This window comes from Chenopodium album, chromosome 4, assembly GCF_948465745.1.
Source record: "Chenopodium album chromosome 4, dcCheAlbu1.1, whole genome shotgun sequence".
NCBI lineage: Eukaryota > Viridiplantae > Streptophyta > Magnoliopsida > Caryophyllales > Amaranthaceae > Chenopodium > Chenopodium album.
Window position 1 is genome coordinate 7,184,133 of NC_137837.1, and position 20,900 is coordinate 7,205,032.

General features: G+C 34.0%; 2 protein-coding genes across 8 annotated transcripts; both read left to right on the forward strand.

The window, feature by feature from the left end:
- Positions 1-6,101: 6,101 nt before the first annotated feature.
- LOC145626532 (uncharacterized) lies at positions 6,102-17,981 on the forward strand. 7 transcript variants are annotated; one of them, XR_014111018.1, is made up of 6 exons: positions 14,152-14,252; positions 14,381-14,482; positions 14,567-14,658; positions 16,860-16,920; positions 17,507-17,546; positions 17,769-17,981. XR_014111018.1 is itself a non-coding variant. In XM_081678980.1 (2 exons), the coding sequence occupies exons 1-2, from the start codon at positions 6,217-6,219 to the stop codon at positions 8,029-8,031; spliced, it is 1,242 nt and encodes a 413-aa protein (XP_081535106.1). In that variant the 5' UTR covers positions 6,102-6,216; the 3' UTR covers positions 8,032-9,469. The 7 variants fall into 7 exon arrangements, 1 of the variants encoding a protein (XP_081535106.1); XR_014111017.1 differs by lacking the exon at positions 17,769-17,981 and having other exon boundaries at positions 17,507-17,734; XR_014111019.1 differs by lacking the exons at positions 14,152-14,252; positions 14,381-14,482; positions 17,769-17,981 and adding an exon at positions 6,212-6,238 and having other exon boundaries at positions 17,507-17,734.
- Positions 12,463-14,017, forward strand: LOC145626531 (uncharacterized). Its single transcript, XM_081678978.1, has 2 exons — positions 12,463-12,641; positions 13,073-14,017. The coding sequence occupies exon 2, from the start codon at positions 13,089-13,091 to the stop codon at positions 13,713-13,715; it is 627 nt and encodes a 208-aa protein (XP_081535104.1). The 5' UTR covers positions 12,463-12,641; positions 13,073-13,088; the 3' UTR covers positions 13,716-14,017.
- Positions 17,982-20,900: the final 2,919 nt, after the last annotated feature.

Consider the following 20,900-nt stretch of genomic DNA (forward strand, 5'->3'; position numbering starts at 1 on the left):
GGATCACATTACTAGCATTTCTCTAGACGTCTATTGTGGTTTTTTTTTTTTTTTTTTTAAGAGAAAGATACATGGTTTTCAAATTCAATTATGGTCATATTCTCTCAAAACATAAGACTAAAAACTAATTGATCTGAACAGTACAAATTACTGTATACAAATGTATTCATATATCCTTGCTATTTGTATCCCAAGCTGAGCAGCCATATAGCTACGCCAATCTCTGGATTTGTAGCATGATATCCTAGCAGCAGCACTTAACAATTCTTTATTGTCATTGAGGATTACAACTCCAAGTCACTTTTCCCTTTTGCAGAAATTGTTATAAAAAAATAGCCTTAGAAGACACACTTTTTAAGGAAGTGATTATACAAGGTATAATCCACATTAAAGTGAAATAGAGTACTTAATTTTGTTATAATTTATACACATAATACTCCCTCCGTCCCTCATTGATAGCCACTTTTGCTAAAAAAATCACGGGAATTAAGGAGAAATGAAGAAAGTACATTGAAAAATTAAATTTACATTGGGTATGCAAATAAGTAGAGAGAGAGTAATTAAAGTACACGGGAATGTAAAATTTACATAGAAAAGTTAAATTTGCACAAATATTTTTGCAAATGTTAGATAGTTTTGGTAAAAAAATAATATTAAGGATCTTGCTAACGAACGCCCCCGGGGCGTTGGTTAAGCATTTAAAACATTACCTAAAGTGATATTAATTTGGGAAAGCATGACAAAATCACGCGTCGATCGGTGTAATTAATGTTTATTTTAATTTAATCTTTCCATTTTTAGCTAGCTTATCCAACGCCCCCGGGGCGTATGTTAGCTTTTGCCTAATATTAATGTTACTTGAAAAAAAAAGCAAATGTAACTAAAATTTTGAGTCACCAAAAATGACAAAGGTGACTATCAATGGGGGACTGAGGGAGTACCTATCATACCCTTATTTTGTTATATAAGATAATTTTGTGAAGTTGTCCGTTTATCCTCTCTAATCACCTCTTGAAAGTGTGTACCCAAATGTGTAGTTATAACTTACAACTTCAAATTAAATCAAGGTGGGAGCTTTATACAAACTTTTTATAAATAAAGGTGGGTGTACAAAATGTACACATATTGTACATTAGATGTTAAAGGGCCTGTTCTGATTTACTGAGTTGGGCGAAACTGAACTGAACTGAATTGATTATGAGAGAAGGAAATTAAAAACTGAGTTAATTGAATTGAAATTAAGCTGAAGAGAACAGACCCTAAGTTAATATACTCGGTATGTATCTTTTATGGGTGAAGTCCTTGTAAATTAAATTACTCTTGAATTTTTACTTCCCTTCTTTTTTTTTTTTTTTTTTTTTTTTTTTCCCTAAATGCATCACTTCTTGAATTCTGCGTAATTTTACTCTTCTGTCCCAACTCCCAAACTTATTTCTCTATTATTTTTTTTTTGGTCGTCTCATATTTTTAGTTGATTTTCAATCAGCCAAATACTTGAGTTTTCAAGGTTAATTTCCCTCCTAAACTCTATGTTTATTCTTTGGAAAGTTCATTAATTTAGCTATGAATTACGAGGCCTTTCCCTAAATAATGTTGGGAAATTATCTAATTCCCAAATTATAGCTACTCTTTTTTTAATTCCCACCATATCGTCCACGTCACCGGTTTAGTGGGAATTTTTTTAAAAAACGGGTTTATTAGAAAACCGCTACTTCAAGTAGCGGTGTGCTACTAAAAACCGCTACTTCAAGTAGCGGTTTACATATTAGAAACCGTTACTTGAAGTAGCGGTTTGTATTTACTAATTAATTTTTTTAATAAAATCACTTTCTCCCCTTCCATTGTAAAGTAATTCAGCAGAATCATCCAAAAAGAAAAAATAAATAAATAAAAATTCGAACGACACTCCTCAAGTAGCCTTCCAACACAGCAATCCCTCGCGTTGGAAGCCGTTTTCGCCACCATCGACGCCTTCCTACGGTTGTTTGCCGACAATGATTGCTGTGAGAATATAACCAGAAACGAGGATATATCAAAGGATTTGTGATTGCCGACGCCGATTGCACGCCAAATTGCACCGATTATCAAAGGTTTATGGAACTTGGGGATACAACTATTCAAGTATTTGAAGGTTTAATTTTGACTGATTTACAGATATTTTGTTTTTAAAGAAAAACTTACAAAACAAACCCATAAACCGCTACTTGAAGTAGCGGTTTGTTGCTGGACCGAGAAAAAAAAATCGGTTTGTTTTCCTTAGCTGACGTGGACAGTATAATGGGAATTAAAAAAAGAGTAGCTTTAATTTGGGAATTAGATAATTTCCCAACATTATTTAGGGAAAGGGCTCATGAATTACATCATCTTGTATTTATTTATAATTATGGCCATTGAGTTTCATTTTTATACAAGCTAGACTTCATTATTTCTATTAAAAAAGACTTTTATACGTCCTTTGTTTTTTTTAGCAACACTTCACTTTTCACGCTTGCAGATTCATTATTTCAATTGCTAATATCTTTAATTACTAATATGTAAAAAATATAAACATTGGATATTAATATGAAAAAATCAAGATTATATTTTAACTTAGATATTAATCTTTAAAGCTAGTCAAAGCGAAACAAGCTAAGTGAATAGTGTAAAAGTCAAACTATTGCAAGTATAGGAGGAATTGGTATTTCAATTACGGGGTATTATTAATTCTAAGAACCGAACGTGGCTAAAAAAATTTCTAGTTCTCGCTCTATCTCCAAGGTCTTGTTCACTTCACCTTAATAATAATATTCAGTAAAAATTATTTCAATATGAGTAAAAATAATTTTATTTAGCAAAATAATTTCAGTTTAGTAAAATTAATTTTACTTCAGTAAAACAAATTGAGTTTCAGTAAAAATAATTTCTATTCAACAAAAATAAAGAGAAGTGAATGGCCTGGTACCCTATCTATTTACTTGCTAAAAGCCTAAAAATTTCTTAATGAAAAATTTAGAGTTTTTTTTTTTTTTTTTTTTTTTCTTAGGAAAGAACTTGTAGAGAATATATAAATTAATATATCTTCATCTTTTTATTTACAGGAAAAAAAAAAAATCTATTTACGAACCCATACTTTGAACAACCTAAATCCACACTGATTGTACATCATCTCGAGAGTTTAAACTATAAATACTACTTCCTCTATTCTTTTTTACTTGACCTGTTTCTTTTATCACGTTTGCCAATGCAAAACTTTAACGATCAATAATATAAATTCTCCATAAGTAAAAATTATAAAAGTTATATATTATGATAGTACTTATTGAGAGGAATAAAAAAAAATCATACATGAATATATTTTTCCTACATATTATTCACAAAAGACGGTCAAAGAATGAGTAGTGATTAGTGTAAAAGTCAAAGTAGGTCAAGTAATAAAGAACGAAGGAAGTAGGTTTTTATTATTTTAGGGTATAGAGTACAGCTGTCAATTCGGGTAAATGGGTCGGGTTTGGTTTGAGTTAGAATGGGTCGGGTCAATTTAGGTTAATCCTGTAACCTATGCGGGTCGGGTTCGAGGTGGGTCATTCTTGAGTCGGGTCATGTCGAGTTTTACATCTTATCGGGTTTGGGTCGGGCTAAGGTTGGGTTAATAACAGGCCGGGTTACATTCGGGTCGGGTGAATAATAGGTCGGGTTTAATTCGAGTTTTCACGGGTTAGGGTCATTCTCAGGTTCGAGTCGAGTTTGGTTCAAGTCAATAATTTGTGGGTCATAATGTAGTCGGGTCATTCTTGGATTCAAGTCGGCTTCAGTTCAAGTCAATAATTTGCGAGTTATAATCAGGTTGGGTCATTTCCAAGTCGGGTCATTCTTGGGTTCAAGTCGGCAAGTCATAATTTGCTGGTTATCATCAGGTCGGGTCATTTCCAAGTCGGGTCATTCTCGGATTCAGTTCAAGTCAATAATTTTCGGGTCATAATCAGGTCGGTCCTTTCCAAGTCTTGTCATTCTCGGAATAATTTACGGGTTATAATAATCAAGCTGAGTCATTTCCAAATAGGGTCATATTCGGATTCGGGTATCAAAATATATATTGGGTTGATCTGGGTTTAAGGTTGATATTAGGTCGGGTCATATCGGGTTCAGTTACATTTTTGGGTCGATTTGTTAACAGATCATGTAATGACATCCACGTTTAATCATTATCAATTTCTTCATTTATTGTAAGAGAAATAATTTCAGAGAAGTTAGTTTAAATTGGAGCTAATAAGTTAAAGTAAGTTTAGATAATATCTATATACATTATATGTTTAATTTATTTCCAGTAAAATTTGAGTTGGGTTAATAACAAGTCGGAATGAATTTGGGTCGGGTAAATAACAAGTCGGATTGATTTCGGGTCGGGTTTGTAACAGGCCTGGTTAAATTTCGAGTCGGGTTAGTAACAGGTTGGGTTAAATTCGGGTCGGGTTAGGAACAGGTCGGGATACTAACATGTCTGGTTAAATTCGAGTTGTAGGGTTAAAACAGGTTTGGGTCAATTTCGGTTCAGGTCAGATTTGGTTCAGGTCAATAATTTAAGGGTTACATTCGGGTCGGGTCATCTCCAGGTCGGTTCATGTTCGGGTTCAAGTCTCAAATACTCGGGTCTAGGGTTGGTTTCAGGTCGGGTTCGGGTCACCAATTTTTGAGTTCAGATGGGTCGGTTAATAATCGGGTTCGGGTTGGTATTTCAGGTCAGGTCAGCTTTTGACAGCTCTAGTATAGAGTACTTCGTAACTTTATAATGAGTGTATAATACATCTCCTTACAATTAAGGTGTCAAACCCACATTCGATTCGACCCGAAAAATATTCTATTCAAATTTTAAGGGCTGGAATCTCTGACCCGACCCGATAACCCGACCCCAAACCCAGCCTGAAGCTACAAAGAGAAACCCAAACCCGACCTGAACCCGAACAACTCGACTTCGATCTAATTTGACACATGTCAATGTCGTTTTTTTTCCTCCAAAAACCATCTTCCAAAAATAAATAAATTCTAACTTTATTTTTCTTTTTATATCTTATTGATAACAACTTATTTAAGTCAATAAAATCATATTCCATGTATATTTAATCTATATATTATAATTAAACTTAACGATTTTTTTTTACCCTGATATATTACAATCACATGGATTTAATTTATCCTACGAAATAAAAATAATAATAATAAAAAAAAACGTTACATTGTATCAAATTGACTTTAACACATCTATTAACTATTATTGAAACAAAACGTTGATGATGTCATCAAATTCTTAAAGTGCTTACGTGTCAAACTCTTATAAGAAATTTTCCCTCCAAATTTTACCAATGATGTCATCATATTTTTTTTTTTGTGCTTACGTGTCAAACTCTCATAAGAAATTTTCCCCGCAAATTTTACCTATAATGTCATCATTTTTATCACCGTGTATGACTTGGGGCCTAATCTTGTATTATATTTATAGTTTCTTAACACATCCTGAAGTCGACCTGAAATCTGACCCGAATCCAACCTGCTGACCCGAATTGCCACCTCAGCCTTTAAATTTTGACTCGTATGAACACAATAATTTAATACGTAGTATGACTCAACTTTAAAAAAGGACCCGATCTGAACATCCGAAGTGATACCTCTAACTACAATAAATATATTGTATACTTTTGAAAAATTTGCAAATTACAGCCATTTAAAGTTCGTATTTTGCAAATTGCAGCCATTTTTTAAAAAATTGCATATTGCAGCCCAAAAGTTCGTATAAATTGTAAATTACAACCTGATTTAACTTTTTATCGGTTTACATTTCAAAAAATCTTCGATTACGGTTTTACAGGCTATTTTAGTTCTTAGGGGCCCGAATTGAGCTCAGAATTAGCAAAACAAATAGTGACAATACCTCGTTTAGCGTAACAAAAATATATCGATTTGTGGGAAACTGTAAAAATGAGACACTTATGTTATATTTTGATATTGTTCAAATTCCCGTTAAAAAAAAAAAAAAAAAAAAAAAAAAAAAAAAACGCCTAAAGTGGGCACAAAACTCCTCACTTGCTCCTTCTGTCCAAAAAAAAAAAAAAAAAAAAAAAAAAAAAACTCCTCACTTGATCCGTGTGTACTGAGAAAGTAATCATCTTCCGCATTCTAGTATTCTACGACTCAGAGCATCAAAGTGTAAAAATAAAGATTTAATAAAAAAAAAAAAGTGTAAAAATGAAGATGACAACTAAATCTGGTAATCTTCTTCCCTGCAATTCTTTCTTTAATTTCTTCACTTCTTTACTTGGATTTCGTTGTTACTCTAATTGCACTAAATTTCTTGCTGTTGATGTTGATTTTGATGACCCCAAATTGTTCCTCAAATTTGTTAGACAACAATCCAAATTAGGGTTTACTCATGTTGAATTTCCCCTTTCTCTTTTCGAGCATATGAAATTGATTCGCCCTATTCCTGGTATTATAGATTTCAATCAACTGTTTACAGCCATTTGTAAGATTAAACCCAATCCCCCTTTCTCCACTGTCATTTCTCTTTATAGACAGCTCCATTTGTTAGGTCTTCGTCCTGATGATTATTCCCTTAACATTCTGGCTAATTGTTACTGTCGCTTAGGCTATGTTGATTTGGGGTTGTCCCTTGTTTCTTATACCATTAAGCTTGGTTATCAACCTGATATTGTCACCTTTAATACCCTCATTAACGGCTTTATTCACTCTAATCAACTGGACAAAGCCGTTCCTTTATTGGATAAAATTCTCAAGCTTGGCTACCAACCCACTTTAGTCACCTATGGTTCTATGTTCAAAGGTCTCTGTAGGTCCGGTGATAATGCCGGTGCTCTCAAACTCCTCAGAAATATGGAGTCTTATGGCCATTTTATGCCCGGTGTTGTCATATACAACACCATCATTCATAGTCTCTGTAAACACCAGTTATTACCTCAGGCTCTCCGCCTTTTCAAGGAGATGAAAGTCAAGGGAATTTCCCCTAATGTTGTCACCTATACTACCTTAATACGTGGTATGTGCACTTTGGGGCAACAGAAAGAGGCTCAACAAATGCTGACGGAGATGTTGGGGAACAACATACCTCCTACCACTGAGACCTACAACATGTTGATTGATATGCACTGTAAAGATGGCAAGGTTGGTGAAGCACGGGACATTTTTGAATACATGATTAAGAGAGGATTGGCTCCTAATATCATCACTTACAGCGCTCTGTTAGACGGATATTGTTTACGCGGTGAGATGGATGCGGCAGATAAGCTCATGGATTTGATGGTTGAAAATGGTTGTAAACCTAATGTAATTACTTACAGCAGCTTAATCAATGGCTATTGCAAGTTTAAAAAGATAGACAAAGCTCTTGGTCTGCTTCAGGAGATGATTTTTAAAGGATTAACCCCTAATGTTTCCACGTATAGCTCTCTTATCGATGCCATGTGCAAGGACAATCAGCTCGAGCTTGCACGCCAATTTTTCAAGGAAATGGAAGCTCATGGACTAACGCCAAATGTAATCACTTGGAATTCATTGCTTGATGGCATGTGTAAAAATGGACAAATTGACGAGGCAATTACAATGATGCAGCAAATGGAAAATTCTGGAGTAGTCCCTAATATTGTTACATACAGTATTCTAATGGATGGTTTGTGTAATGCTAAGCGCCTTAGAGAAGCGGTGGAGATCTTCTCCGTTCTTACAACTAAAGGGCTGCATGATGTGCGTGCTTACACCATAATGATAAAAGGGTTTTGTAAAGAAGGGTTGCTAGCAAAAGCTGATGAATTATTGAAGAATATGGAGGACAATAAATGCTTTCCAAATGAATGCACCTTCAATACAATTATAAGAGGATTTATAGATGGAAAGGATGTTAGGAGAGCTTTAGAGCTTGTCAGCTTAATGAGAAACAAAGAGTTTGCTGCTGATAATCACACAATATCATCATTGGTGAGCTTACTCACTGATCCAAATATCAGTGGTGCAGACAAGGATTTGTTGAAAAAGTTTTTTGAGAACTGAGTTAGCTAGATTTTGGAGCAAAGGTGGAAGAAGCAATGACTAAAGCATAATGATAAGCTGTGACCAAAATGTGAAAACACACATTGTGAGTGAACATTGTGAATCTGTAAGTCATATATTTAATGTGTTTTGATTGTTTGTAGGCAAAAACCTTAATGCCTGTAATTTGGAACATATGAAACAAATGTCAATGAACATACCAGTCATTTAGACATACCAGTCATTTAATCATATATTTAATGCCTGTAATTTGGAACATATGAAACAAATGTCAATGAACATACCAGTCATTGTTTGTAGGCTCACTTGGTCTTCTGCAAGTTCATGGTGAAATACAACTTAACTATTTCTCGATGAACGTACCAGTCATTTAGACATACCTACAAAGGAGAAGCTTAAGGTTGGTGATCTATTTCACGTGTAAAACCTTTTTTTTGTAATAGAAAAGAACTCAGGATGGAGAATATTCTGGTCAACACATTCCAAGGGTAAATTCTGTTTATTGGCTGGTTTTAGAAAAGAACTCTGGTACGTCTGATGGTGAACCCCATTCTTCAAAATTAAACCTGATCCTGATCTGCAGATCAAATGTATATATAGTTCATTTGTTATAGATCCATCAACAAGCAAGGATGCCTAGTTTTATCTGGATCAGAGCTGCATTGACGTGGAAAAGTTGTTGCTTAAAGCTATACGATGCAACATATATACACGTTTACTTGAAATTCATAAAGAGCATACTAAGAATGGTCAAATCTTTTGAGGTGCTATTGATGTTCACCTTCAGGGTATCATGGATGAAATTGGTGTAAAGAAGGTTAGTATAACATGTTTTGTCTGTTTTATCTCTTTGCAGGGTGTGTTGGTAGTGTATACAATGTATGATGACATTATACCAATTCAATAGCAGGGGGGGTAAGGACCTTGACCCCCGACTTTTTTTTTTTTATTAGGTTCAGGCTCTAAGTCCCTGTTCTTGATATTTATGGCTGAACTTAAGTCATTTTTACTGACCTAAAGGTATTTTTTTTGTTGAACTTTTATTATTTTATCAGATTAAAACTTAATGTTTTAAATTCTCTACTATGTTGTTTGAAAGTTTGAAGTAAGTGCTTTTTACTAATTAAAACTTATTTTTGCTAAACAACTTGTTTTTCTACTAAACTTAATTTAGCTGATTATTTTTCCTTTGGTTGAGAAGGACAGGGCCCAATAAGGTCAGGTTGGGGTGGGTTTTTAAGTTGGGCATAGGCGGGTTATGCTTGATGATTCCAAAGGAAAATAACTCACAGGGTCAATCTTCATGTGCTGACATAGGAAACAGTTGTAGCCTCTTAAATCTTGGGTATTGAGTTTTAGCTCACTTAATGACTTAGCTTCAATATTCAATGTAATATGAAATTATGGGGAAAAAATATCATAACAATTTAATTTCACTCTTTCACATGAATTAGAGGTGGAAGATCTGACTACAACATTTATAGGTTGGCTTTTGATTCCTCTGGACAACTTCTTTCAATATAGAGAGGAGATAATTGAGGGCTGTAGGCTCTATTCTTCTAACTGAAAATCTCAATTCTCACAAGGCTGGGTCACTCGACCCTTTACCCTCTCAGTTTGTTGCTCACTTACTCAGTTGCACAAATCTGCCATGCCCCGTTGCAGAGGCCTTTATTGCAATAAGTGCTTCGGATACAGCCATCAAGCATATTTATTAATCTGTGCTTTACTGATTCTCTGTAATTTTTTATTAAGATACCCTCACTGTGATCACACTCAGCTCTTTGCTGAGGGATCTCAAAAATGCTGTTAATGAAAGGTTCTTAATCGTGTATATAGCATCAAGTTGATGGTATATAGGGTCCTAGTGATCTTTGTTTTGTGATTGAAAAGGAAAGAACACATGTAGCTGTGACGGGAATTTTTATAGCATATCTTAGTTTCAGTTTTCTGCGTACTTAGCTTAGAACTTGAGAAAATAATTTATAGAGTTTGTAAAAAAGCAATTTGATTTTTTTTTTTTTTATAAATTAAATGTTCTTTTTGTATCCCTCCTTATCCCTACAATCAAATCAGATAAGAATAATACTCTTTAGTTTTTCAAGGAAATGGAAGCTCATGAACTAATGTCAAATGTAATCACTTGGAATTCATTGCTTGATTGCTTGTGTAAAATTGCACAAATTGATTAGGCAATTGCGTCAGTGAAGGAAATGGAGAGTACGAGAGTTGTCCCTGATATTTTTACGTAATGTACCTCAATGGACAGTTTGTGTGAAGCTAGGTGCCTTAACGAAGCAGTGGATATTTTCACTTCTCTGGCGACAAAGTGCTTACAACCTGATGTGGTGTGGTCAAGGTCAATATAATTCTAAAAAGATATTGCAAAGAGGGTTTGCTGGATAAAGCTACTAAACTTCTAGAGGAGATGGAGGACAACGGATGTTCACCTGATGAGTGCACCTGCAACACTATTATTAAAGGATGGGATGTCAGCATGGCTATGGAACTACTCAGCACTAAAGGGTTGCCGCGGATGCTCACACAACTTCATAACTGATCACGCTGTAAGTGATTCAGACAAGGCTTTGCTTTGAAAGTATTTCGAGATATGAATTGTTAGGTATTTGGCCTTCAATAATTTTGAATTGTGGTTCATGTATAGATTCTTCTTTTCTTGTTATATCTACCCTTTTAGTCTTTTACTTGTGTTTCCTAGAGCTGAGGTTGAATATGAACCTTGAGATTATAATCCACACTGTTTTTGAATTGGTGGAATATTGCATTTTGAAGGCTTGGCAATATCATGTTTCATGCATAACTTTTTTCAGTAATTGTTGCATCAAGTTTTCTATACTTTTAAAGTCATATTTGGCAAGAAGTGTTGAGACAATAATTTCTGATATTTGCAATTCATCTGAGACTTGAAGTTTCTGTAGCTCCTGACAGTGGTGAGTAATCAATAAATTGAATATAGTTGTTTGAGATGGTTTGCTTAATTCACCTTTTATTCAGTAATAATACTCAGCCTAATGGAACGAAGTAACCCCGACTAGTCGCCTATGCCTAATGGAATGAAGTAAACCATCATCGGTTTAGGATACATATCATTTGGATACTAACAAATGGTTTGGTGTCTAAAACCTCAAATTCATCCATGTGCTCTCCTGTCTCAATGCATATCACAGGACTGCTGGTGGCAGTCACAGCACTCACTGCACTAAGAGCACCACCTCCCTTTGCATGACCATCCAGTTTAGTATAATCATGACTCTTAACAGCCTAACAGCAACACTAAAGGCTTGAGCTTGATCGAATACAGATTGACCAATGCTACTATCCATGACGAGATCATAGAGTTCCTTTTTGAATCTTTCCATACCTTCAACGACAATCTTCACTGGATTTGATTTCGTGTAATTATTTCAAATTCATGCTTAACTTGTTAATGCATAACATTAAAAGGAATTTTATCGATAGCCCGATAGGGATTAGATAGAATGAATATACAAGTGTATAATACCTCTTATAGAATGGAATGTGGTGGTTGATTTGGGTTTGGATCCTCTAGAGTTGAACTCTATAGAGTTCAATAAATCTAGACCCTACACAAAAGATCAATGACTAATATTCATCTTGCATGCATTTCAAAATAAAAAATAAAAGTTCAATAAAAATAATTAAAAACTCTCACTCTCATAACTCTACAACTCTATAATTTTCAAATTCTAGAGGATCTCAACTCGATTGATTAACATAAAATTAACACCAGCATCACGAAGAGCATGAATGATCTCACTCAAGCATTTCATGAGTACTTTTTATATTTTGGAGAGCACAAGATACGCTCCGACTTAATTTTGATAACACTATTATTGCACTTATTTGTTTGTTTGTTTCAAACTCCAAAATTTCAGTGTTTTTTTACAGACAAACACTAGTTTACTCCTCTTTATCTGATTATGTGAAGCTACATAATAATACTCCAGTAATGCTATATACGGAGTACATACAAAATACGTAGTATGTATAATTTAGAGGTGATTAACAATGGTCAGGCCCGATCCATCCTGAAAATTGGGTGGGTTTGGTCAAGTCAAAAAACAATTTTTTAGGTAAAAGCCCGAACCTAACCCGAAAAAAGCTCGTTTTGGCCCAAAAACCCAACAAGCCTGCTACTTTTGGACGAATTAGAGCATGACATTTAATTTTAAGACCCGTGGCGGCTAAATTTATGATCACCTCTAATATATTCTAGTTTTCTGACAAAATTAGCTAAATTTATGATCACCTCTAATATATTCTAGTTTTCTGACAAAATTATGATTTTATGTTATGCTTAATCCCTTACTCCGTTTAATATAAAGGGGTTAATGGGTTATAGAAAGTCGTCCAAGTCAAAGCGATAAACTACGAAGCATACTTAAATTTCAAATGAAGATAAATCTCCCGTGAAAAAAATAAATAAAAAAAATCTTCATCTTTTTCTTCCCCTTTGGAGTTTTTTCACTTCAGTCATCCCCTCTCTCACTTTACTCCATTTGAAGCGCGCACTCTAAATTCTCCATTGAAGCGGCTTTTTCTACTTCATCGAAGAAGCAGATTCTGAGGTAATATGTTTTTATCAATCATCGAATTTCAATTTCTCAATCTAGGGTTTAGTATCACTTATTGTTAATTTAATTGTTTGCGTAATCAATTTAGGGTTCTTCTTTGGTGGATTATTGAACGATTTGTTATAATTACTGCAGTTTTGAAAAATTATAATGAACGATTTTGTAGCTAGTATTTTCGTATGTGCAATTTTTGGTTGATATTCTTAAGCAAGATGAATTATGTGTGATTTTTGGAGCCTAAATTGATAATTGAGTCAAATGTAGTTGCAAATATGTTGCAAGCTTAGTTTATAACCCTTTAATGTTAAGAAGGAACTATGAAAATGGATCTTTACTTCCTAGGCCGAGGGCGGCTGCCCCGGCTCTGGGACGGGCCTGTTTACCATCCAATGATAATGACATAATGTGATTGCGGTTGATGATAGGCAACCTAAACAAGAGATGAATGGGGGTTCGTCCACACACCGAGAACTCGAACGCCAGATTGGTGCAATCAAGGCTGTTTCTGAAATGGAAGTTGAACATCTCCTTACTGAGCTGCGATTGATTCGTTCATATTTTAATGAGGAACAATTGCAAAAACCTGCCCTGGAGTTTTTTAGGGAGAATCTTCCTAATGTTTCAGTAGTTAGAAATGATGAGGATGAGCATTTTGATCTAAGATGGAAAGATGATGATGGTAATTTGTCCATGTATAACCCTAGTGGTAGAGATATTCATGCCTCCCTTTTCCAACACATGGGTATGGCTTATCCTGCCTGTTCTGATGCGAGGCAGTCTTTTGGTGGATTTCAGTTTTCGGGCAAGGCTCTGAAAAGCCTTGTGGGTGTTGATGATCTGCAGATGGGGACATACTTGACTCAAGAGTCACTTAATAACATGATGCTTGGGATACCAGATGGTCTTCAAACTCCTGGGGCTGAAAGCCAGAGATTGTCTGTGGGGATGACACCTAAAACCCGTAGATTGCCTAAACATGGAGAGATGCTTCTTTCTGTACATGGATCCCCCCTCGGCGTCTACAAAGAAGATAACATGGAAGCTATACGCGAGTCAGAAGAAGGCTGACTTATATATGTTCTTTGTTCTTCATCCAGAAGATATAGAAATGCTTTTTGTTACTACTGGAAGTTGTGCTTTCCAGCATTGACATAAAGCAGCACTAATCTCCTAATATGGCTCTGCAATGAAGTTTTCTGTTTATTTACAATTTGTCAATGAATTTATTCATCCAATGCTTGATTGTAAAAAATATATCCTAAGCAGGTCTAGTTCTGTAATCCACCTTAAGTGTTGTAATAGTGTATGGTACTATGGTATACTTTGTATCCGTTCAGATCAATGAATCAAGTTTTTTCCTCTACTAGTGAGACTTGTTTGCTACTAATAATCTAATATACTGCATTTTATGAAACTTAACCCTTAGAGAAGATTGGCTAACTTGATTAGAGTTCAAATTTTGTTGTCTCTGAGACCCTGTTTCTTTGGGTTCATTGTTTGATTCAGCTTTTTGCATTCTTAAGAGCTTGGTTTCTGTTGATAATTGAGAAGCTTTTGTGGAACTTGGAGGTGAATTTATGTAGAGTGAAATGCTGTTTATAGCAGGTATTCCCAACAATTTTCTTTTTGTGTGAATTGAATTATATACAATCATATAATAATATGAACTAATGACGCCCTGGTCTTCTTTCCATTATTGTTTTTTTGCTTTTAATGGATTGTTGCTAATGTAGTTGGTTTAACATATTATGGAGTAATATGCTGGCTGTTGCTACATGTATAAAGTATCCTTGACTGAGCTAGGCTGCTACCTCTTTCCCCTAATCTGTAACAAAGTGAGTTTGAGTAGAGTATGTGTTTGGTTTGGACTTTCAACAAAAGCCATTCCCAATTTCACTTAAAGTTGTGGTTGGATGCAGGTGGCAAAAGAATATATTCCATCGCCATGACAAGCTATCATGTGGCGTGTGGCACAAGTGCACAACTAAGGCTACACAAATACTGAATACAGGTATGTGCTCTAGTGGTGGAATAGCATTATTGAAAAGCTCTGTACTTGTGACCCAATTTGACAATTCTTAATGTTGATATCATGCTTGGGTGCTGTATAAAACGTGGGATCTTTTACTTTTTAAAGTTTATTCATGTCAATCTTTTGGCTTGATCTCCAAATTTTTCTATTTATCTATGATATATGCATGTATACTGCGCAATTAATATGTGAAGACACTTGCCAAAAAACCTAGGATTATGTGTTTGTTCTGTTGTACACAAAACCTCTATGTTTATTGTTTAAAGATATTGGTATATAGCTTTGGTTAGGTTATCTAACTCAATTGGGCTGAGCAAGATTTCAGAGTTGTCATTTATCTGTAGCTAGTACAATTTGGTTATCTAACTCAATTTATTTCCATAGTTCTACTTTTAACTCAAGACGAAGGAAGAAGTTTTTTTTGTTGCCCTATGGGTGAATTGGATGATCATGATGTAAGCCACCCCTGAAAATTTCTTGGTTTTGTCTCTCATATATATGTAGTGCTTATATTACTTTCATACAATCTATAACTATGCAAGAGGGGAAGGAAATGCGCTCTTTGTTATTGTATTTTAGCTACACTCAACCCTGTTGTGTATGGAGTTATAGGAGCTACCGGGGGGGGGGGGGGGGGGGGGGGTTGCCCGGCTCTGTGATTTCTGTGATAGAATTGCCTGCAATAATTTTAGGGCTGGTTACATAAGTACATATCCTCTTTCTGTTCCTCCTCAAGAAAGATGTAATGGTATGCAATTAAAAGTTGTTGCACTCTCTAAGTACTAGCCTACTAGGTGTCTATTGCAATGGCATCTAGCCATCTAAATTGTGCTATTGACAGCTAATCAGCCATACACAGTTTAGGATATTGGAGGGCATAACATTTGATGGGTGATGCATATATTTACATTATGTAGTTAAAGTTTCTATGTCTAATAGCTTTAGGCATTATTTTACATGAAAGCACTATTAAGTTCTAACTGTAATTTGTCCTGAATAGTGAATGTAGAATGGTAATTCTGAAGAATTGCAATACTGAAGGGAGTCAGGGACATACCTTAAATAGCAATAACTAAAAGTAATGTAATTGTTAAAAGTTCAATATTATATATCGAATAACAATTTCTAAAACAAATCCATCAAGTAAAATTTTACAACTATACATGTTAGATCAACAAAGTGTGTGTATATTACTGATCAAAGTTTAATGAATTTAACTTTTGACTTCTCATTTAAGGTCATTTTGGGTAGGTTAGAGTAGCATTCTCTTGGTTAGTAGGACATACTTGTGGATCTCATTCATCTCAAATTCAGGAATATCTAGAGTGAGGTGAGTTTCTTAAACTCTTACCCAATAATATTCTTGTATGCAATCCTAGAGGCCTTTCACAGGTGTAAATTGTGTAGGCATTTGAAATTCTATAATTTCTATATTCTGTTGGGCATGAAAAATATATGGTAGTGACTTTTGGTATGGTAAGTTGGCGACTGGATGTATTGAGCTTAATTAATTGCTGAATATTGAAATACATTTCCGTACTGTTCCTTTGTAACAAAGACTGAAGTTTGCAGGTATTACAGGACTGTAGTTTCTAGGTATATGTCATCACTGTCTTACATCTGGAAAACGCCAAAGCTGTTCAGTGAATTGATTTCTTATCTATGGTGGACTCTTTGTTGGGATTGATTGGGTGATCATGAGATTGCATAGAAGATTTTGCATTATGAGGACACGGCTTTGTTATTGTAGTTCTTATGTCAATGTCAGAATTGAAACCCTTGTCTGTTTCAGACACTTGAGCTCTATTGCTCCCCATACCTCCAAATATTTACACATTTGGATAAAGAATATCTTAATATACTGTTCTTGACAGTCTGTCGTTTCTTCCGAACCTCATAATATCAGTACTTTGTTTGAGGGTCCATTTTCCTTTGCAATTATGTGAGATTTTTAAGATCTTAATCCCCCCCCCCCCCCCCCCCCCCCCCCCCCTTTTTGATTTTTTTTTATTTCCTGCTGAAGAGTGCTAAGATTTATCTGCTACTTCAAGATAAAGGTGGTTAATGAAAGCGATTATCTCATCTTTAACATGCTGGGTCGTGATGCTTGTTTTATTTATCTATGTACCTCCTTTTCTGGTTGATGACTATATTTATATTGAGATGATAAAATGTAACAGGTCACTTGGCACTTTGAAGCATTGTTAGGAGGATGGGACATTCCAATGCATACCTTAAAAGGTGACCTATCAACTCTTGATCTATGTATAATACCTGAAAGTTTTTAAGGGGCTCACCAATATCAATAGAGAGAGGGGGTATGAATATTAGTTCTAGAAATGACTTAGACACATGGGCTGTATTGAAAAGTGCCTTGCAGATTCTTCTGTGCCAAGATTCATGATTGATTATTTTGCAAAGCTTGAATAAACTACTTAAGCAATGATTTCTCTCAATAATCTTATCTTGTTTTATCATGTAAGGGGCTTTAAGGAGCAGCATTCTTTCCTTCCGCCTTTCTCGAGAATGCATTTGATAATGATCTAAGGAGTGCTGACATGTTTGAATCATTATAGATTTAATTGACTCCATATTATAAAAAAAAAGTAAAGTAACATTAATTAAATATATTGGTTTTCTCTTTAATCTGCCACCATTCATACAAGTCTGCGTAAAATTATAACTATTGAAGCTGCTGTAATGATTTCATGGACTGAATGGGGATTGTTTTCTATGAATCTTAAAAATTAGCATATAATCATGATTTCCACTTCTTTTCATTAATTATACCTGCTAATCATATGAACTAATTTTTGACTTTGCTCAGCGACGAGACTTGATGATCAAGTGAATTCAGATCAGTGAAAGTAAGTCTACTGAACCTGAGCTCCTGATCTGATATTCTGTTTCTGTATATTTTTATAATTGAAAGATCATTCAGATCTAATTCCTGGATTCTGGGTAAATTCTTGTAGGTTCTTTAGGGTGTTAGATTAGTTTATTAAATTCTACCAAGTACAGGTCAATGGTTTTCTAAAGTTTATTCAGGTGGACAATTACCCAATTGATTATAATCTTTTTGCATGAAGCTGTCAACTTTATAGTCAATGCCAGCAATGACTCCTGTTGCTGTCATCATTCCTGTATCCAAGTTTGGAGAGTTTGCTGCTATGATTCCATCCTTTATTTTTAACCTTCATTTTCTTGTTCGATTTCGATTTTTTAACATTAACATGATTTTGTTGCTTTGCACACATTTCTTCTGACGTGTATAAGACGCTTTTATACCAACCTTTATTTTTTTAGATACACCCGAGTGTATAATAGACATGTTGACATGTTGCATTTAAACAATTCATGAAATAAGGGTCTAAAATGAGTATTTACAATATCTGACGGATCTAAATTGGATTACCTAAATACAACTCGTCGAAATTCAGATGTACATGTGGATTGTACTTTGAGTGGTAGGGTTAAACAGCGAAGAGTTCCATTGTAATTGCAATGTTACGACAAGTACTATTATGTCTTACAACTTATGGACAAGATTGTGACTAGAAAAGAAATGTTTAAAGCTAATTTATTTCTGATAAACCTACCTATTTTGGAAAGGGATATATCTTTTGAATTTGCTTCATTTTGCTTGTTTTAATTGAACTATTGAAGCCAGACCAAGATTCTCAATTCAATCCCAAACAGTTGTAAAACTTGTACCAAGTATTTCTTTTTTGTTTTGATACACTCTCACTTATTATAACGTGCCACCATTCTTTTTTCCTTTTTATTTTATTTTATATTTATAATTATTTTTAATATTTTATGTTATGTTTATTTTTTAGATTTCATTTTGTTGTATCCCACTAAGTGTTGATATTTACTAAATTTGATGTTAAACTCTAATAAGACTATAAGAGTCATAAGACATGATAAAAGAGTTACCAATGATGGTAAGCTCTCTCTTAAAAACAATATTCATTAAAATAAGTAAAATTATCTTAAAGACTATAAATCTTTGAAGTTTTATACCCTTTTTTAGGTATCGTATCATTCGTATGTAACAATCGTAACAATTTTCAAATCTACGAGGACTAAAACACTACATTTTTTTTAACCCCTAATCTAAATGTCACAATATATCAAATTGTGCTAGCTAAATCTTTGTTGTCTAAATTTTGCTTTAAATATTTTAAAATATGTACTGAATATTCTACAGAAGTATAAGATTTGTTAAAATCTGACCTACAAAGGTTTGTAGAATCACGTAATATTGAAAATATTAATCAAGATGTAATATACTTGTATTAATTAGTTTAGACTATTTTAAAATATAATAATACATTACAATGCCATTTGCAAAAATGTGACAATGTCAACCCAAGATGAAAAAACTTCAAAAGTCAAGCTGTCTTTTGACAGGATGCAAGGAGAAGAATTCAAAATGTCCAAAAAAAAAAAAAAAATTAAAGATGTATTGTTAGTAATGTAACGTGTATGCTTCTCCAATTTCATATACTCATCAACATTGAGTAGCAGATGTCACTGTTAAAATGTAGTACGAGTACCAAATTGATAAGGATGTAAAGTACCAATTATTGACAACATCTTCCTTTTTCTTTGGATTTTGGTCTAATTTTATCACTCCCTCTCTTACCATGTATAGTATTTAATCATCTTTTCATATTTAATTATTCTTAACAATCAATTAAATACTTCCTCCGTTTTTTTATTTGCACCGTAGAGGTTGGGTACAAATATTTTGGTGGTGGAAAAAAGTAAAAGAGAGAAAGATAAAAATACGTAATTGCTCTTGTGACATATTGATAAATTAAAAAGTAAGTGTGAAAACACAAGGGTATGTTGGATATTTGTAGTGTGAACACAAATAATTTTTTTCCTAAAGAGGAAATGGTGCAATATTTGTGAAATTTCCTAAACTGGCAAGTGGTGCAATAATAAAAGAACGGAGGAAGTGAGTAAATAGATGGTTTCAAAAAAAAAAAAAAGAGTAAACATATACTGTATTATTCTTTTAGTTTAATCATCAAAAAAAATTGGTGTGTGATATGTAGTCCATTTAGATTGGCAGTTTATTAATAATTTTGCCAGTTGCTAATGCATAATTTCTACTAGCAACAGTTATAGATTGGTTACTTGTTACATGTTTTTATTTGACTACTTTTAATGATTGAAATTTTATTAAATTTATCTTTTCATAATATAAACTTAATATAATTATAATTCAAAATATAATTATGTATCCACAAATATAAAGTAAAATGGAACAAAGGAAGTACTAGTGTAGCGTAAACGCATAGTGAGATTTAAAGGCAGAGTAGAGTAGTGGGTCCTAATTTGCCGGCGAACATAAACTACCGCCGGCATACTTTTAGCACGTTAACTAACTTAATATGCCGGCATTATTTGTGTATAAAAGTGGGTCCCATCTAACAATATTGTTAACTTGTGCTTTTTCACCTAGGTGGTGTGTAGGCCTATAGGGGACAACAACAACATCGTTCATTTTTCCGAACCTGTTTGGCTTGGACTTGACCAACCGTTTAAATGTACTACTTATTCATCTTTTTGGCGCTCCCCCGCCAATGTTACTTTTTGTGGTCTAGTACTCGTACAAGTCATGAGCCGAAATAGAGGTGTCAATTCAGAAAATTAAATTGGAGTGAATGTTTAAATTTATTTTAAGTTGATTTATTATGTCTATACAAGTTAAAATATAAATCAATTTTTTTCGGGTCGTATTGAATCGGGTCAGTCAGGTCAATTTTTGACACATTTAAAGACCTGTTTTCTGATTTACTGAAATGAGTTGAACTGAAATGAGCTGAACTGAACTCAAAAATCAAAAGTAAGTTGAAAAAGGACTTGAATCAAACAAGCCTAAAGTAATGCTTAACATGGAGTTGAGTAAAATATTTTGACCTAATAAAAGGCAATAATCTCACTCAAATACATCCATTTTCAGATCGAACTTACCAATTGAGTTATTATGTGTATATTCTCTATTATTAATCACTGACATTGATTTATTTTTATTTTTTTAAAGCTAACTAATTAAATATGAGTATACAACTCCCTTTATATGCCCTTTATTTGCTTTGCCAAAGAGTACGTGATGGTTTTGACCAAGATATGAAGTCCTCGACCACATATTAGTTATATTTTGAATTTTTGACCACTTGAAATTAACCTATATTTTAATTTAG